The 16,249-nt window shown below is 51.3% G+C and overlaps 1 protein-coding gene and 1 pseudogene across 1 annotated transcript in view; one reads left to right on the top strand and one right to left on the bottom strand.

Annotated features, from left to right (window-relative positions):
* Positions 1-16,249, bottom strand: part of TNFRSF8 (tumor necrosis factor receptor superfamily, member 8) — a 37,120-nt gene that overhangs the window by 17,683 nt on the left and 3,188 nt on the right. Inside the window, exons 2-7 of the mRNA XM_012662471.1 lie at positions 14,935-15,025; positions 14,433-14,593; positions 12,170-12,286; positions 8,669-8,821; positions 1,444-1,537; positions 976-1,088 (exon numbers count right to left, since the gene is read on the bottom strand). Coding sequence (XP_012517925.1) covers positions 976-1,088; positions 1,444-1,537; positions 8,669-8,821; positions 12,170-12,286; positions 14,433-14,593; positions 14,935-15,025 — 729 coding nt within the window. The remainder of the gene's footprint in view (positions 1-975; positions 1,089-1,443; positions 1,538-8,668; positions 8,822-12,169; positions 12,287-14,432; positions 14,594-14,934; positions 15,026-16,249) is intronic.
* On the top strand, positions 2,864-7,626 carry LOC105824861 (annotated as a pseudogene).

Here is a 16,249-nt window from a genome sequence, read left to right on the forward strand (position 1 = left end):
CAAGCAGTGAGGAGGGGGAAGGGGGAACTTGAATAAGGTAGAACTCCCAGCCACCCCTAGACCGTGAGCTCCATGAGAGCAGGCACGGGGTCTACTCTGCACAGGAACACACTTGGCAAGCATTCCATGAATGAGTCAGTCAACAACCCTATGCCCCAGGCACCCTCAATATCTCCATTTTACAAACAAGGGAAACTGAGGCTCAAGAAGGTTCAGTAACTTGTCTGAGGTCACCCTCAGGGTAAATGGTAGAGTCCCAGCTCAGGCCCACAGACTCCAGCACCCACACTCTTAACTGCTATCTGGATCTATTTCTCTACATCTTAGTGCTAAACTTGCTTCCTTTTTTCCTTTTGTCATTACAGACTCGGTATATCTGGTTATCACTTTTCACATCCACTTTTAGATGTTAAAAAAGTAGCGTATGCCAGTTAAGTGCGTCTCAAACATTAATGTGCATGTGAACCCCCTCGAGATCTTGTTAAAATGCAGCTTCTGATTCTGTAGGCCTGGGGCGGGCCCCATAATGCACTTTTTTAACTGGCTCCCAGGCCGTGCCCAGGCAGCCAGCCGAGTCCCCTTTGAGAACTACTGACCTGGGAGCTACCGCCACCTGGTGCCAGTGTCTAGAACTGCAAGTCCTAAAATGAAATCTCCCAGTACCATCTCCTAAGAGCTAGGCCCTGCATGGTCTATGCCATTACAGTTTTACAGATGGGGAAACTGAGGCTCAAAGGAATTAAGCAACTAGTCAAGATCAGGAAATCATTCAACAAATACCTATTTTCTGAGTAGTAATTATGGGCCACGAGGATGAAGCTGTGAAAAAATTTTTGCTCACAAGAATGAAAGAACAGTCCAGAAGCCAGACACCTGAGGTCTACCTTGATCCCCCTCCCAGGCCACACCCACGAAGGAGAAGCTGCCTGCCTGGCCCCTGGGAGGAAGCCCAGCTGGGGTGTGGGCAGCCATTACCTGGGTCCAGAATGGGCTTCCCTGTGGAGGAGAGGGAGCCGGGGGCGCTCGTCGGGATGGGCAGCGTCTTGCTGGTCTGGGAGTCCACCAGGGAGCTCATGGTGGCAGGGGAGCTGCGGGGAGAGAAGCCCAAGGCAGGAGTGACGATCAAAATGGAAAAAGGGATGTGCGTGCTCAGGAGTAATTCTCTTTCTCTGCGGACTGTGTAGACAAGGCCTGAGTCCCCGGATCCTCTGCCCAATGCCTCTGCCAGGCAAGGAGGGCAAGGACTGGGTTTCTAGGCCTTCTGGCTTTCCAGGGATGCCAGCACAGGGACAGACACACATTCCCCAAAATGACTTGTGGGCCTGGCCCAGAGGATCCAGCCACACCCCACACCACCCCCAGCCTAGCTGCCCCCTAGGCGTCCCCTGGGCAGGGGCAGCCAGGTCCCGCAGCAGCCAAAAGGAGGGAAGGGGCCAGAGTCACCTGGCAGGCGCCTCGCTGTTCTCTGGGGTGATGCTGCAATCAGGGTGGGTCCCTGGTGGAGGCGGCTCCAAGGTGGTGTCCCTCACGGCCATACCTGCAGGTGGGTGGGGCAACATCTGAGAATCAGTGCCATCGAGCCTGATGTCTCCAGGAAAGACTTAACCAGCAGGCTGGTGACTTCTGGGAGGCAGCACAGTGCAGACTGTGACACAGGATTCCTGCTGCTGCAGTCACTAAGACGGTCAGATTTGTGCTTCAAAAGATCAAAGTGGAGAAGCTGCTACTCATCTCCAACCACGGTGATCCCCCAGGCAGGTGGGCCTTCCGATTTCAGTTAAGAGAAACCTGAGATCTCCTGATGTTTAAAAGTATCCTCAATTTTTAAAGTATTTTTTCTTTTAAAATCAACTTTATTGAGGCATAATTTATGTACAAGAAAATATCCCCTAAATGTACAGTTTGATGAGTTCTGACAAATATAACTATTATAGAAGTCTGATCAAAATAGGCCAGGCATGGTGGCTCACTCCTGGAATCCCAGCAGTTTGGGAGGCTGAGGTGGGAGGATTGCTTGAGGCCAGGAGTTCAAGACCAGCCTGGGAGACATAGGGAGACTCTGACTCTACAAAAAATAGAAAAATTAGTCAGGCATAGTAGTGCACACCTGTAGTCCCAGCTACTTGGGAGGCTGAGGCAGGAGGATCTTAATTAAGCCCAGGAGTTGCGGGCTGCAGTGAGCTATGATGATGCCACTGCACTCTAGCCCAGGAGACAGAGCAAGACCCTGTCTCAAGAAAAAAAAAACGAGAGAGAGAGAGAACATTCTTGTCACCCCAGAAAGTTTCCTAGTGCCCCTCCTCAATTAGTCCTCCCCCACCTGCAGACCCAGGCAACAACCGATCTACTTTCCATCACTATAGGTTCATTTGTCTGTTCCAGAATTTCATACAGACAGCATCATTCGGGACGTATGAATGGACTTTTGGTAATTGCAACATGGGTGAATCTCAGAAATGTGAGAGGCTCACTCAGCGTAATGTTCCTGAGATTCACCCATGTTGCAATTACCAAAAGTCCATCCCTTTCATTGCTTAACAGCACCCCGCTGTGCGGAGGTACCACGGCTTACGTGTTCGTTCACCAGGCGATGGACATCTGGGTTGTTTCCGGTTTGAAGCTACCATGAATAAGGCAGCTCTGAGCACTCTCGCACACGCCCATGTGGACGTATGATTTCACTTCTCTCGAGTACCTGGGAGGGGTGGCTGGGTGGCTGTGCTGGCCACCTGGCTTTACAGACGGGGAGAACCACAGGGCTGGAGCTAGAGCTAGAACGGAGGACGGCGAGTCCCAGCCCAGAGCACTCCCCACTGGGCCATGGCACCTCCTGCCTGCGGCCGGGGCACTTTCTTCCCAGCTTATGATCAACTGCTTTTCTGGGACAGAACAATTTGGCCCACATTTGAAGTGGATCGTGCCCAGGCACTACACCTCTCCGCCCCCGCAGCCCTGGCGGCAGCACCCCTTCTTTGATGTGGTACAAAGCAACCCCCCAGCACACACCTCCCTTCTAAAATGTTCTCGTGACACCTCTCAGATTTTTCCTGAAACACTCAGAAGAGAAAGTGAGGCTACAGCTAGTTTCCTTCTTAGATTGGTAGGTCCTGAGGAACCCTCCTTTTGGGGGGGTCTCCAAACAGATGCTGTATCTTTCCATGCACTCACCAGACTGTTACCTGAATTAGCCGACGTCCGGAGGCTGTAAGCTAAGGGGAAGATGAGGCAATGTGCTGTGATATGTTTGTAAATCAGTGTCTGAATCAGCACTGGAAATGTCACTAGGTTTCAGGGAAAGGTTACTTTGGAAGATTTGGAGGAGCTCTTGTGCTCGAACCTGTTACTGAGCAGATGGGCTTGTGGCCCAGCGTGCACAGAAGCCAACACTGTGGCACCAGCTTTTGAGGAAAGAATGGTTTTGCTGCAGGGCCAGCCAGCAAGGAGACAGGAGGTGGGCTTAAATCTTTCTTCCCCATTTGGGGTCTGGGGCAAGTTTATGGGCTCGGAGGGCAAGGGAGAGGATTTAGGAGTGTTGGCTTCACAGGGTCAGATCAGAGGGCTTTCAATGTGGCCATTTACAGCAAGGTATGCTGAGGCTGATCTTAGCCCTGGATCTTTCCGGGCCCAGCAGACCCCTCACTTCTGAGAGTTCCAGCATTTAGGTTCCAGTCATATTCTGGTCTTCTTGGTTCTGAAGAGAGAAACTATCGGTTCCAGGAGTTGTTAGCGGTGAAAGCTTTTTCTACTGTATGTGCCTGGATACACGACCAGCAGATTTTGGCTCTGTCGTACTTACAGGGGAACTCGACATTTCGTTATTAACAGGGTAGGCCCAGTTTGGGCTGGTCCCACGATTACAAGCCAATTAATTGTTGCTAGACCCAGTTAGCACCATGAGGAGAGAGCCCTCTGACCTCTCTCCAAGGCAGCCTGGTGTAACTAGACAGGCCCACAGTCTGAGCTGCCGCTGGAACACCTGCTAGAATTCAGCAACAAACCTGCTGTCTCTCCTCCAAGCACAGAAGATGGGCCCAGCACTGCCTGCCTGGGTGCCTCTCGCCCTGCTCTGCATGTGCCAAGTGTCACCTGGAACCTTCCCCCTTCTCCCTGAGTTAGTGATCCGCCCCCTTTCCTCCTCCTTTCGATCTGCAGGTGAGCAGAAGGCATTGTCTAGCCCTGGTCGGCTGGCTTATGTTCTCTGGTGAGGGCCCGCTAGGAAAGAAGGAACCTGCCTACTCTTAGTCTCAATTTAGGAATTAAAATTAGAGATTATTTAATAGACTAATATGTTTCTCTTCAAATCCAAACACCTGATCCTTGGGCCATTTGAACAATGATCTTAGCATAAGGTCAAATGGATTTTCTTTTTGTACATTCAGCAATTGTCTGAAATCAGGGGAAATTCTCATCCTCGTAATTGGACTATAAATTTCTTGCCAGCCTTTTCGTTTCCCTGGAGTTTTCAATTGCCTGTATTGTTCTTGTTGATAAAAGAATAGTGTGCCTTGACTATATACGCAGGTTTTTTGACTCTACTAATCGTGCGATTTATTGCAATTTTCCCTTTTATTCCTGAGACGCTTCCTTGGAGGCCTCCACTTTCCTGCTCTGATCCGGCTCAACCAGTCTGCAGCCCAGCTGTCATTCTCAGACTGCTCTTCCCAGCTCTCCTAGGCCAGAGTCACTGGTTTCTAGAGTCCATGGTTTCTTCCTTTTTGTTTTTTGTCCCCTCATTTAGCTGGATTACACCTTCAAATAACTTTCTAAGAGACGTTACAAGAAGAAGCGCTTTCTGGACTGTTTATGTCTGAAACTGTTTTTATACTGCCTTCAAACTTGATTGCAATTCCACTGGGTAAATTCCAGGTTCAGAACTAGGAAGCAGGTGGTGTGGTCCAGTGGCGAGAGTTCTGGGCTGACCCCTGGGATCGTGCATTCCGGCCCTAGCTTCAGCCCTGTGGTTCTCCCCACAGAATGAGGTGGCTGCATCAGGTCACAGGTGACCAGCTTGGACTGGCCCTCAGAGACATTCTGACTGTGTGGCCACAGCATAATGACCAGCCACCCCTCCTAGGTATTTACCCATGGGAAACGAAAATATATATCCACCCAAAGACTCGAACAAGAATATCCACAGCTGCTTTCATTCGTGACAGCCCTAAACTGGGAACAACCCAACACCATCACTTGATAAACGGGCAAACAAACGGCAGTGCCTCACTAGAGGTGTAGACGTGGGTAATTCTCATTCATCCTTGCCTTGCTCCTGGTAGGGGCTTTTGATCCAAAGCCTAATTTTCGGGTCAGGCTCGCAGAGAGAGTTAGGCTTCCGCTGTGGGTGTGAGGCCTTGTGCACACAGAGGCTGTATCAGGAGGGCCTCGAGAAATGGGGTGCTGAAGACCTGGGGCTGGCGGGGGGTGCACAGAGAGAGTCGGGACATTTCTGCTGATATGAGGCCTGGAGCGTGCCAGTGTCTATACTGGGAGGGCCACGTGAAGTGATCGGCAGCCTAGGCTGGGGTTGTGAGGTCGCTGAGGGACTGCCAGCTCTGCGAGCACCACCAGACGTGCCCGCCACATGCCCTGCTGACGATTGCAGACAGACAAGAGAAAGCAAAGGCAGCTAAGAGACCGCACGTCCTCCCGCAGCCACCCTCTAGCGCCCTCTACTGGGGAATTGGGAGCCCAGGCAATGGACTGGGCTCCACACTTTTTATTATTAACATATCAATAAAAGTTATTTCTTGTCTTTTTTCATAGCCTCCTGTGCTCACTTCACAGATGTCAAAACTTGATGACTTTTTCTGTGGACATGAATTTAATGTTGCTAAGTTCTCTTCTATTCCTGGATTTATCATTGCTTCATCGGCAGTAAGATTTTCTGTTTGCATGTTTTTATTTCTTGTTTTTCTCCTTTGTAGGGCTGGTTTTCCTTATCAGTCTGAAGATCTGTGCTGCTCATTCATATTTATTAAAAAAGGACTGTGCTGAACTTTCCTGTAGTCGGGGTGGGGTGGGGTTCTCCGGCCGTGGTGTCAGTATGTCTCACTCACAGTGGGTCTCTTCCCTGAGCAGGAGGTCTGCGGGGGGACCCTGGGCCCACGGGCAGGGGTGGGAGCTGGCAGTATTCATATCGGGGTGACTGGGTGAGGCTGACCAAGTGACAGGTGCACTTCCAAATGCCCAGAGGGCTTTACAAGCAGAGTGGCAGTGCCCCACGGGTGGCCCGATCTTTCCCTGGATGTTCCATCAGTGTCATCAGTCCAAAAGTTGATTGTTTTTACCAGGGGATAAAAACTCAGGCATCGACACATGCAAAGATATAACCCCGAGGACTGCAGGGCCCGGCCGTGGGCTCCCAGCGGCAGCCGGGGAAGTCCCAGGCAACGCGCCGCAGCAGCTCCGGGAGCAGAGTCATCGCGGCTCCAGCGGCCAGAGGTCCCCATGCTTGTCAGATGCTCACCAGAGCCCAGCTGGGCCAGGATCCCCCACAAAGAATAGCGCCAGGGGTGCTAGCTGACAGTGGGCAGGTCAGGAAAACCTGTGGCCAGGGCATCGCAACCATCGGGTGTTTTTCTGGATCTGAAAATGCCTTCCCTGCAGCTGGAAAGAAAGCACTGACTGCAGGGTCCACGAACTCCCCAAGCGAGGGTTTGATATCTACAAGGACAAACCCGAGCAGGGGACAGAGACAGCCGCTCAGGCAGAGAGGATGGCTTTTGAGGATGTATGTGAAGTAGCACACTGGCACACTCGGGTCAGACCTGCCTTCCTGCTGGGTCTCAGCTGTTTCCCCTGGGCCGGTAGAGTCACCGCCCCATTCCCAGTCCGAATACGCATCAGGTGTGGGCACAGGTGCGATAAATGCAACTGAGTATGCTGAAGAAATTCATCCGTACCTTAGAGAAGCTGAAATAAGGTACGGGCCCAAAGCTCACGACCTGAGAAACCAGCCAGACGTCACAGAAGGCACGGGGACGATTCTGGTGGAGGGTGGTGAAGAATATCAGCTTTGAGCAGAGACTCTGCACCTGGCTGTCAGCTTCCCGGACAGAGTCCTGTCGTGTATGCACTGAGAGGGAAACTGCAGCTGGTAGAAACAGCAGCCATTCTTTTGGCTTCGAAACAGGAAGAGATATATCCACCCCAAGTAGATGAGTTTGTCTACACAACCGATGACACATACACTAAGCGACAACTGTTAAGAATGGAATACCTGCTCCTGAGAGCCGTAGCTTTTGATCTGACAGTGCCAACCACCAACCAGTGTCTCCCTCGGTACCTGAGGCAGCAAGGAATGTGTGTCAGAACTGAGAACCTGGCCAAGTACGTGGCAGGACTGAGTCTACCTGAGGCTGGCCCATTCTGGAAATACCTTCTCTCACGGACAGCTGCAGCGGCTCATTGCCTGGCAGACTAGACTCGAACAGGCACTTCCAGCCAGAAACTCCTGCTGCATTGACAGGCTGTTCATTAAGTGAGACTGTGCCTCGCCGGAGTGAGCTACGTAAGGCGCCCCTTGATATGCCCCATGGACCTCGGCGGGCAATTAGGGGGAAGTGCAAGACTTCAAAGTACTTACATGTGTCCCTCATGGAACCAGCTGCAGCTCTTCCTCTACGATAAGCTGCAGAACCAAAGCACTTGCAGAACTCAACCTCCAGATCAACAGAACCGCTCTTAATACTCATAGGTTTCTGCAGGTTGGGTCAACTCATGTTGCTAAAATATAGATGACTTTTTTAATGTAGATGTATTTAGGTTCCCTTAGATTTTACTAGCTTGTAATATAGTCTAACGTTCTTTAAAGAATAAACAGGCCGGGCGAGGTAGCTCAATGCCTGCAATCCCAGCACTCTGGGAGGCCGAGGCGGGAGGATCGCTTGAGCTCAGGAGTTTGAGACCAGCCTGAGCAAAAGCAAGACCCCATCTCTACAAAAAATAATAATAATAAAATAAAGAATAAACAACTTGCCTTACTGGGAAAAAAAAAAAACCCTTAGGCATCATCTATGTAGACTGGTCAATATTATAACAAGCCATTGTTATAAATTTTTAATTTTATTTTCAAGATGTGGTCTCAGCCCCCCACTTCCCGCCCAGCCATTGTGTTCCTCACCTGCTGGGAGCCGAGAGCCTCCCTGAGGGTCTGTTGAGCAAGTGGCCCTCACCCCCTGGAGCCCTCACACAGTGACCCGCTGTGGGCTTTCCTCCACTCGGTTTTATTTGTCACCAACCTTCCATTTGTTTTCAGCTTTCTAGAAACTTATTGAAATTTCTCATCTGCTGACGAGCCCATTTTTTAAAAAACTGTCAGGGGTTGATATTTTCCTGCATGCTGGCAAAGCCCACTGTCTTGGAAATCTCTTCAGAAACTTTATATTCCCCTCGCTGAGACAATGAAACAGCCGTGCAAATGAGTCACGATTTTACCAGCCCAATAATTTCAGGAAGAAGACTTTTTAGAAAATATCATCCGAACCTCTTACCAACATGCCAGATCTGGATCTTATCATCCCATTCGCTGGGTCTAACTCCTCAGACGATAACCAAACCCCAAAGCCGACCTAGTTAACAGCCAGGGTCGAGGGTCGTTTGCCGGGCTGGGGGTGGGGAGAGGTACAGCAGGAGCGGCACAGGCCTCGGCCCCTGGTTGGGGGCTGCTTACCCTGGGGCTTGACGACCATCCCCGGTGGGCAGGCAGGGCGGGCGACACAGCGGGCACAGGAGTTGGTGGCTGATGTGGCACAGAACATGCCGGGTCGACACTCGCAGACGCGAGAGGAGTTCCATGAGCACGGCGTCTTCTCCACAAGGTCATCTAAGGAACACAGAGAGGGGTCATGGGGAGGGACCAGGATGGCAAAGGCAGGGGGTCCAAGAGCCCCTAGGAGGACAGAGAAGCTGTTGCTCAGGGGTCGTCCAACAAGAAAATAAAGGCTCATTTGACTATTCCGTTGAGCAGGTCTCCTGGCATGCTGGAAATAATTACGCTGAGTAAAAGAAGTCAGACAGGGCCGGGCGCGGTGGCTCACGCCTGTAATCCTAGCACTCTGGGAGGCCGAGGCGGGCGGATCGCTCAAGGTCAGGAGTTTGAGACCACGAGACCCCATCTCTACTAAAAAATAGAAAGAAATGATCTAGACAACTAAAAATATATAGAAAAAATTAGCCGGGCATGGTGGCGCATACCTGTAGTCCCAGCTACCCGGGAGGCTGAGGCAGAAGGATCGCTTGAGCCCAGGAGTTTGAGGTTGCTGTGAGCTAGGCTGACGCCACGGCACTCACTCTAGCCTGGGCGACAGAGTGGGACTCTGTCTCAACAACAACAACAACAAAAAAAAGAAGTCAGACAGAAAAGGACAGGCTGGGTGTGGCGGCTCACGCCTGTAATCCCAGCATTTTGGGAGGCCGAGGTGGGAATCGTTTGAGGCCAAGAGTTCAAGACCAGCAACATAGTGAGTCCCTGTCTCCACAAAAAATAATTGAGAAAAAAAAATTAGCCGAGTATAGTGGAACACACCTGTAGTCCCTGCTATTTGGGAGGCTGAGGCAGGAGGATGACTTGAGCCCAGGAATTGGAGGCTGCAGTGAGCCATGATGATACCACAGCACTCCAGCCTGGGCAACAGAGCGAGACTCTGTCTCAAGAAAAAAAAAGAAAAAAAGGGTGACATTCTGTATGTTCTGTTTATATATTAATAAAATTCTAGCAAATGCAAACTGAGCAGAATGATTGCCTGGGAATGGAGGTGCGGCGGGCATGGGGGGAGATTGACAAAAGCTCCAGGAAACTTCGAGGGGGTGGCTGGAGACACAGCCACGTGCATACGTCAAAACTTATCAAATTGCATACATGTGCGTTTTACTGTATATCAGCCACATCTCCATAAGCTGTCGAAAGGAGAGCATCAGCGGGCAGGGTGAGTGGGGGTGGGTGCAGACTAGCCAAGACCGGCCAGGACACGATAACTGTTTCTAGCTGGGTGGCAGTATACAGCCATTTCTTTTTTTGGCACGCACAAAAATGAGGTTTGTTGAGGAGAGAAAGATAGGATTACAGTGCAAGAGCAAGATGTAGGTTCACAGAGCATGGTACGTACGCCACACGTGACAGCCAGACCCATCGTCACGGCAAAGACAGAGCCAAAGGAAGAGTGCAAAGAAGGGTACACGAGCTTTCCAACTCTACATCTGAATGTTTGAAATTTCCATAAGTTATTTTTTCAAAAACAAAGATAAAATAAAATGCTAGAGGTATTATAAAAGAAAAAGTGTAATAATGCATTTGTATATGTTTGGGAACATCTCCCACTTGTGGGTAAAGATAGAATTATTGTATCAGTGGACGAGGCAAAGGTGACTTGCCCCACAGGAACATTTCTGAGTCAGCAGATGCTTAGAGACCCGGCATGGTAACAATAAGGTCCACACAGTCTCTTCTTAGAACCTCCAGAGAGAGGAAACTGAGCAGGATTTGGGGAATCCGTGAGAAGGGCGTGAGTGAGCAGTGAATGAGATGATTTGAGACAATGACAGCTATTATCATTATTACAGCTTTTAGGATAATCGAGTGTGTGTGAGAAGTATTCTTGGTATTCTGCCCAGATTAACCTACAGTAACCTATTTAATTCCCACAACTCTCTAAGATAGATACTACTGTTATGCCCATTTTGCAGGTGAGAAAACTGAGGCACAGAGAGGTTAAGACATTTGCCTGAGTTTCTAAGCAATCCACTGGGAGAGCCAAGATCTGCACCCAGGCCCTCAGGCTCTAGAGCCCGTGCCCTTAGCCACCATACTGCCGTCCACTGCCTTGTAGGGCTTCAGTTAGGAGAGTTGAAGGAATTCTTGGGCCCATCTCTTGTTTCTGCATCTGACATGGTGGCTGTGGCAGATTGTATTTTCCCCAAAATGGCCATAGAGGTATTTCTGGCCCTGTCTGCTCTTCCAGAGCCTGCCACTCACCCATCAAGCAGGGCATTGTTTTCCTCCCCTTGATCCCAAGTGAGATTTAGGGCTGCCTCCACCAATAGGAAGTGGTGGGAGTTATGCGGCGCGACTTCCCAGACTAGGTAAAAGGAGATACGGCTGTTGCCTTTCTCTGTCTGTCTCCGCCTCTCTTTCTCTCTCTCAAGACATTTGCCTTTAGGGCCCAGCCACCAGACCATGAGGAAGCCCAGAGTAAGCCACACGGAGGAACCGAGGCCCCAGCCAGGAGTCAACATTGACCCCCCCACGCGTGGATGAATAGCCCTGACATGATTGCAGTCTTGGGCCTCTGGGCTTTCCGGCGGAGACCGCAGACACTGTGCAGCGGAGACGAGCTGCCCTCAGAGTGCCCTGTCTGAATTCTGACCCACAGAATCCATGAATACAAAGAATGGTGTGTTTTTCACCACTAGGTTTTGAGAAAATTTGCTAGGTAGTCTTAGCAACTGGGACAGAGGCCTGCGATGCCAACGAACTGAGTGTTCATCCCCCTGTTTGGCCTCCCCGACTCTGGTCCGCATTGCTGAGTGAAGAAACCCTGGACACGAGACAGAATCACACGTTGCCGGTGGCCTCCCTGAGCGGCTGGGGCCTCTCCAGCCATCGTAGCCCGGGACCTGGGCAGCTGCCCCTGCCCTGAGTGGCCCTCATGGACATTACAGGGCTGGCTGCAGTGGGCTGGCCGCAGGGAAAGCCCCATGTCCCCTTCCTGCCATCACTCAGCAAGTGCCGGTCAGAAGTGGGCTCGGAGAGGTAGCTCAGTGGGGTGACAAGAGCCCGGAACTTGGTGGCAGACTCGCCTGGCTTCAAACTCCAGTCCGTGGCCTTTGTTAGTTCCCTGACTTCCGAAGGCCTCAGTTTCCTCTTCTGTAAGATGGGGACAACCCCAATCCCTGTATCATAGAGTAGTTACAAAAGTTAATGAGACGAGTTTGAAACCAATTTGGAACATGCAGGTGATTTATGAATGTTTCCGTGAGGAAAGAATAAGCAAATGCAAGCTCTCTGAAAAGAGGAGGCTGCCAGTAAAACCCCACGAATGTGAGAGGAGTCACTGGAAGTTGACAGAGAGGTAAAGTGAGGCTCCCGAGGGCTGAGCAGACATCAGAGACGGGTTTCCCCACCCGCAGAGTCTCGGCCTCTCCTCCAAGACGCGGAGCTACACGAGGCCCTTACCTCGCGCGCAGCTCACGCAGGCCGTGCAGCGGCCGGCCCCGTCCAGGTAGTAGTCGGGCTCGCACAGCTTCCTGCAGTCGGCAGACCCCTGTGGGCACGGCTGCGTCAGGGACGGCCCTGGGAAAAGAAGCGGAGAAGCTCCGGGCCAGACTGCCTTGGCAAAGGCCTCACTCACCCCAATCCCTGAAGCCCCCCAACCCCAACTATGGCCAGCTCCCAACCCCCCACCGGTCAGATCAGTCCTGCCTCTCGGGGGGTTCTGAGGCTCAGAGAGAGAAGGCATGTCAGACACGTTCCACGCAGGAGCAGGGCACTGACTGCCTCCTGACAGCCCTGCCTCCTGCTCCTCCATCTCTGACGCGCTGTGGTCACCATGCCAGAGCCCTCTCCCTGGTCCCGTGGGAGCTGTCACTTCTGTACTCAAAACTTTGGAGGCAGCTTTCCCCATTAGCTCAGCAGCAAGGCAAAGACACCCACTGTCGTCACTGCTATTCAGTATGGTATAGGGGATGCTAGCTGAGGCAATAAGGCAAGAAAAAGAAATAAAAGTGATAAGGTTTACAAAGGAAGATACCAAGCTGCTGTACTCACAGATGGTTAACTGAGGGCAGAGACAACCCCGAATAACCCTCAGGTGCATTGTTGGAATGAGTAAGTGAGTTTAGCAAGGCAGCTGGACATCATGTCACTACATCAACACCAATCGGATTTCTCTATATTAGGTTGGACCCTATGAAATTTCTGTTTTTCACATGGTTCAAAATAATACCAACAATAAAGATAACATGGAATGTTGAAAAAGATGATTTACATCATCATCAGAAACATTCCTTCCAAGCTGATCTATAGATTCAGTGCAATCCCCACCAAAATCCCAATAGGACATTTTGTGGAATTTGAAAAGCTGATGCTAAAATGTACGTGGAAATGCAAATGACCAAGAATACCGAAGACACGGTTGAAGCACAGAGTTGGGGGAGTTGCTCAACCGTCTATCAAGATTTATTTAAAAAAGACAGTAACTGAGACGGCGTGGTATTCACGCAGAATAGATAAAAAGACCAGTGGGGTAGAATTCAGAGTCCAGAGTCATAGCCACAAACACACGGACGCCTGATTTACAGCAGAGACGGCACATGAGACAGTGGGGAAGGGCGTGAGAAACAGTGTGGTTCAACTGCGTATCCACGTGGACCACTGCCTCCCGCCACACAGAAAAGTCAAGGTGCATGGCAGACCTAAAAGTGACAGGAAAAGCGATAATGATCCCGAAAAATAAATGTAGGATGTTTTTAAGGCTTCCAGGGAGAAAAAGACTTCCAAGGCAGAACACAGACAGCACTAGCCATAAAGGAAAAGATCGATCAATTTGACTACATTAAACGTAAGAACATCTCTTCATCAAAAGATATCAGAAAGACCAGCCTGAGCAACAGCCAGACCCCGTCTCTACAAAAATTAGAAAAATTAGCCGGGCGCTGTGGTGCATGCCTGTAGTCCCAGCTAATAGGGAGGCTGAGGCAAGAGGATCACTTGAGCCCAGGAGTTTGAGGTTGCTGTGAGCTAGGATGACATCACTGCAATCTACTCAGGGCAACAAGGCGAGACTCTATCTCAAAAAAAAAAAAAAAAATGTACCATAAAGAGAGCAAGTAGTCAAGCCACAGGGCAGGAGAAGATATTTTGAACACGACTACAGGACAGAGGGCTTGAACCCAGAATTATAAGAAGTTAAAAACCAACTCAAGAGAAATGAAAACATACATTCACACAAAGACTTATTTTTCGTTATTCATTACAGCCAGAAAGTGGAAACAATCCAAATACCCAAAACTGTTTGGATAAACAGAGTGTGGTATAGCTACGCAATGGAAAGCTATTCAATCATAAAAAAGAACGAACTGAGAGCTGACCCATTGCCATGGGAACTGGACTCGCATCCAGTGCACACATGCAGAGGCTGGCCTGCGCCAGGCCAGGTGCGTGACAGCGGGGCGGGACAGCATGCCCCAGCCCCCACCGCAACGCCTGGCGCATGAGAGGTCCTAGCACTTCTGGTAAACGAAAGAGCCCTTACAGTGTTGACCTCTGGCCCTCGATGCCTTCAGCCCCAGGAGATCAGACTTTGAGACCCTCTTCCCTCCCCGCTGGGAAAAGAGCACAGCTCAGCGTCCACCCGCCCCGACCACCACCCCGTATGGGCTGTCCACCAGTCAGACACCGCTGCCCCAGGAGACGACCCACAGCTTCACGGGGAAATTACCTGGATCTGAGCTAGGCTTCCCCGCGGAGGAGGGAGAGTTGGGAGCCCTTGTCAGTTTAGAAGCCTCTTCTGGGGCAACGGAGGTGCCCCCTCTAAGAAGTGTGGTCCTGGCATTGGAGGTTGCCGGGGACATCGGGGTGGGCTCGGCCTGCCGGATGGTGCTGGGGGGAAGAAGCCAGAGGTGGGACTGACAACTCTCCCAGTGGGGCAAGGGAGGCCTGTGCTCAGGGGACGACAGTTTCTATAGCGACAGGGTCACGTACCCTCTGCCCACAGCCTCCGGCAGGCCCACCATAAGCTCCCAAGAGCAAGGGCTGGACACACTGTAGGGCCTCAAATGACTTAGGGCGTGGCAGAGAGGACCTTGGAATCCTGACGCCGTGGGCTGAACCAGACCTGCACCCGCAGCCCAGCTATGCCCTGGGCGTCCTGCGGGGTGGGGCAGTCCCCCCGAAGGTCAGCTGGGTGGCTAGGGAAGGAGGATACGGGGCCGGGGAGTCACCTGGTGGGCTCCTTGCAGTCCTCTGGGCTGGAGCAGGCAGGGCTGGTCCCTGGGGAAGGCAGCTCACAGACAGTGTTCTCCTCCGCTGTGCCTGTGAGGATGTGGCAATGCCTTCAGACCAAAATCCCCAGGAATACAACCGTCATGACCACGAGCCAGAGTAGGGGATGGGGCGCCGGGAAACGCAGTGGTCACCTGGAGTTTGTGCGTGCCCGGCACCCACTCCCCTTTGGAGTAAAGCAGCCCAATTTGTCCTGAGGAATTACTCTCCCCCGACCTCAGGGTCTCTGGTTGGGGGCCAGGACTGACTAACACCCTTCCAGGGACAGCCGTGTGACCAGACTGGGTCAGTCAGTCCATTCATCCCTCTGGCCACGATGGACCGGCATCTGCCCCAAACCACGCCCAGATGCAATTGCAAGGTTTTGGTTTTGGCTATTGAAAATGTAGGAAGGAGAAGCAGTCCACTGGGGTTGGGCAGGAAGCAAGCCTAGAGCTGCTGGTAAGTATCTTACAGACAGACCAACGCCGAAGGAAACAGATACGAGAGATGGGGAAAGACAAGAGCTCCTGGATCCAGCCATGCCTGAAACTACCCAGAGCTATCCTCAAACCTTCTAGTTACATGTGCTAAAAAAGTTGGGATTGTGTTACCTGTAATCCAAAGAGTCCTGAAGAATACCGAATGGAAGCAGAGTGGAGAGGAAAACACACACACTTTCCATCAAGTGCCCCTGAGTTTGCCTGCCACGTCCTAGCTGTGCCAGGAAGTCAAATGATAACAATACACTCTCCACAGGGGAGTGTAAGTGAGGTGCCCATCACACTGCGTGACATACAGTAAATGCTGTGCCCTTTTCCCCATCTGGCCTCCTGTCCCGTCCTTAGAAGGGATCACTCTCTGGAGGTCTCCGTGGAGGTGGGCACGGGCAGTGCTGCCTCTTTGTGTCTCTGCAGCGTGGTGGAGTGACAAGGCCTGCGCTTAGATGCTCCCTGCTCTGTGATCTCAGGCATTTACCTACCATCTCTGGACCTTGATTTCCTCACTTGGAAAATGGGGCTAATACGGTTTACCTTACGGAGATTAGAGAGTTTCAAGAAAGTCTGTGAAAGCTCTTAGCACGGTGCTTAGCTACGAGCTGAATGGAAGGCGGAAACTACTTTCCATTTCACAACTGGAAAACCTGAAGCCCTGAGAGTTGCCCCATGGAAAAGTCCACACGGGACTCCAGAAGTTAACTAGGGTTTGGCAGCCAAAGTTGCAGCACTTCTCAAGCAGTGCTGTCCAACAGAAATATGATGTGAATCACACATG

Source organism: Propithecus coquereli, unplaced genomic scaffold (genome assembly GCF_000956105.1).
Source record: "Propithecus coquereli isolate 6110/MARCELLA unplaced genomic scaffold, Pcoq_1.0 Scaffold77, whole genome shotgun sequence".
NCBI lineage: Eukaryota > Metazoa > Chordata > Mammalia > Primates > Indriidae > Propithecus > Propithecus coquereli.